At 40.4% G+C, this 3135-nt stretch overlaps 1 protein-coding gene across 1 annotated transcript; it reads left to right on the top strand.

Moving 5' to 3' along the window:
- Positions 1-201: 201 nt before the first annotated feature.
- On the top strand, positions 202-3135 carry TBL13 (TRICHOME BIREFRINGENCE-LIKE 13). The gene is made up of 6 exons (XM_088504171.1): positions 202-708; positions 819-999; positions 1314-1454; positions 1951-2071; positions 2472-2606; positions 2739-3135. Exons 1-6 carry the CDS (start codon positions 306-308, stop codon positions 3000-3002), a joined length of 1245 nt encoding a protein of 414 aa, XP_088360297.1. The 5' UTR covers positions 202-305; the 3' UTR covers positions 3003-3135.

Here is a 3135-nt window from a genome sequence, read left to right as displayed (position 1 = left end):
ATTGGTATCAGAGCCAAGTTAACAATTAAGGGTAACACTTTCTCTTTAAACAACACTTTTAGTGATACGCTTTTAAATCAATAACAACCACAAAATAAAAAACGTCTTTACAAAAAGTTGAAACTGACAACTTGATCAGAGTAGCCACCTTAACTAAAAAATAAAAAATAAAACTTTTTTAGCAACTCACACTCACTGAAACCAAACAAGCTCAGAGCCTGACAATGTAGAAAGAAATGTGTTAGAAGTTAGAAGAATGTAGAGAGTTAAAAACGTGCTATTGTTAGCGGCGACTGCACCTGTCCATGAAATATGCCATGGCCACAACTACAAGGGAACCACCCAACGCTAAGAAAATCCCTCTCTTCCCTCTTCTCTCCCTTCTCTGCTTCACCTCCATCTTTCTCATCCTCTCCCAGTTCAGGAACACTTCCTCCACCCCTTCCACCTCCCGCTCCTCTTCTCTCCGCACCTTCCCAATCGATTCTTCTTCATGCGACTACACCGACGGCACCTGGATCCACGATGCGCCCGGGAAACCGAGGTATGACAACACCTGCAAGGAGATCTTTAAGGGTTGGAATTGCATCTCTGCCAACAAATCCAACGCTCAACAACTCGCCACGTGGCGCTGGAAGCCTCACCGCTGCGATCTCCCCCAGTTCGACCCACTTGCGTTCCTCCAAAACCACAGACACGTCAGCATTGGTACTCGCTTAGTTTCTTCCTGCTTTTCGATTTTGATTATCGGAACAAAGTTTTGAGAATGAAGTTGTATGCTTTATGGCATTGTGAATGATGGGAGTTGTGCAGTGCAGGGTTTGTTGGGGACTCGTTGAATAGGAACATGTTTGTGTCGCTCTTCTGCACTCTCAAGAGCTTCTCCAGTGGGCAAGTGAAGAAGTGGCGTCCCGTTGGCGCTGACCGCGGATTCACCTTTCTCAGCCACAATCTCACCATTGCCTATCACCGGACCAATCTCCTCGCACGTTATGGTAGGTAAGCTTTGTGGTTTTTTCATTCTGCGGATTTCTTTGAAAATTGAAATGGCACTTCTGTTATGTTCTATGCTGATGTTGCATTGAGTCCAAATTTGAAAAACATTTTGTTTGCCCCCATCAAAACTGTTTGTGATTTTCTCCGGTAAGTATACTCTTGATAAGAACTAATATAGGATTCATGTCATATGTTCTCTTATTGGTTGAGATTTCATGGTTAAGGTTATCTCATGTGCCACTACTGTCTACTGGACTATGTGGAATCGTTTGTTGTTCATTGTTAACCTGTGATCTTCTTTCTCTGTTTTGATTCAGATGGTCAGCAAATCAAAATGGCGGTGCCTTGGAATCTCTTGGCTTCAAAGAGGGATATAGAGTTGATGTTGATGTTCCAGAAAGCACGTGGGCACAAGCTCCAAGTTTCCATGATATTCTAATTTTCAACACTGGTCACTGGTAAGCTTCCATATTCCTTTGATTGATGATATATTCTAGTTGTTTTCCTTTCTGTGCGTTGATGTTAGAAATGACTAGGATTCTAGGGAGAAAAGGTACCAATCTTTGCATCCTAAGATTGCTTTGATCATAACTTCCTGTGATTGTGAATTTACTCGAGTGTTGGATTTCCTCAAGACCTCAGCAGGTTACCAGGCAGAAGTTGTATTTGTGATCATTTTTACGATCTTGATTTCATCGGTGTCCTTGAGTTTCATGATCTGCTTCTAATTTTCTTTTTATAGTTTAGCTGATGCTAGAGTTTCTTTGATGATTGATAGTATGGGATTTTTTTTTTTAAATGATTTATTTATTTTAACCACGAAGAGCTGCCTTTTACTGCTTGCACCTCATTTTTTGTTTTAAGTTAATATTGTTGTAGCTGTTCTTTGGAAATATCTTTTGAAGTTATGAGAAAATTTGATTTGTTAATCTGGTTTTTGGTTCATATAAACAGGTGGTGGGCCCCTTCAAAATTTGATCCGGTGAAATCACCTATGCTATTTTTCAAGAAGGGTCAGCCAGTACTCCCTCCTTTACCTCCTGATCAAGGCCTGGATATGGCTTTGGAGCACATGGTAATGTCTTTGCCCCCTGTTCTGCTTTCATGGTAGAGTTTAAAAACAATTACAAACTAAAAGAGGAAATTTTTGTGCATGTGTTTTCATGGTGGAACATAGACATGGTTTTCTATATGACCCTGTGGAATCTTGTGAAATATGTAGGCAACCTCACCTAGTAGACTTGGATATTATTCTGTTGTATGGAGAAGTTTTCCATTTTTTACATATTCATGGATGTTGTGAACATACAGAACGAATCTTCTTTCAGTAATAGGTCTTCGGTAGGTCTAAATAGTGAGTTCAATTCAAAACTTTTGATGATTGCAAATTCAATGATGGCATTGTGAACTTACAACTAGTTCAAACAGTTCTGTGCTTGTTCTGTGCACTTTAATATGGAGTGATTCCTTCACAGATCGCATATGTCGAGGAGAGGGCACGACCAGGTGCGGTCAAATTTTTCCGCACTCAATCTCCGAGACATTTTGAAGGGGGAGATTGGGATCAGGGTGGTAGCTGCCAAAGGGATAAACCATTATCAACAGAGCAGGTCGGTCCATATATCTAGTATTTTCTGAATAGAACTTTCATCCAATGAAATGGCATGCGATTCCTCATTACGGCGTTAGTATCAGTTTTTACTTATTTGATAAGCTGGCCCATTCTATCATCACCCTTTCAGGTAGAAGAAGTCTTCTCTGTGAAGAATAATGGGACAAACGTGGAGGTTAGATTGGTCAATGGACACCTCTATAAGGCTCTCAAGGGATCTACATTCATTGTTTTAGACATCACTCACTTGAGTGAGTTCAGGGCTGATGCCCACCCAGCTGCGGCTGGAGGGAAAAAACACGACGATTGCATGCACTGGTGCTTACCAGGACTCACAGATACTTGGAATGACTTGTTCGTAACACATCTGAATAGTGTCAAGGGTAGAAGTTGATGAACTCCATAGTAATATTCATTAGGAAAAATTATGATGAACGAATTTTGGTGGTTGAACTGTTTGAGATGAGTCTATATTCTTCCATTTGTTCATTTGAAAATTAATGAGATAAAATAGTTCTAAGTAAAAA

Source organism: Arachis ipaensis, chromosome B2 (genome assembly GCF_059453495.1).
Source record: "Arachis ipaensis isolate K30076 ecotype BB chromosome B2, ASM5945349v1, whole genome shotgun sequence".
NCBI classification, from domain to species: Eukaryota; Viridiplantae; Streptophyta; class Magnoliopsida; order Fabales; family Fabaceae; genus Arachis; species Arachis ipaensis.
This window is presented reverse-complemented; position numbering and strand designations above follow the sequence as displayed.

What these genes read in the sequence shown, in the direction of transcription:
- TBL13 (XM_088504171.1), top strand. Translation starts at nt 306, where the DNA reads ATGAAATATGCCATGGCCACAACTACAAGGGAACCACCCAACGCTAAG. An exon ending in CCACAGACACGTCAGCATTG is followed by an intron (nt 709 to 818) that starts GTACTCGCTTAG and finishes TGTGCAGTGCAG; the next exon opens with GGTTTGTTGGGGACTCGTTG. An exon ending in AACCATTATCAACAGAGCAG is followed by an intron (nt 2,607 to 2,738) that starts GTCGGTCCATAT and finishes TCACCCTTTCAG; the next exon opens with GTAGAAGAAGTCTTCTCTGT.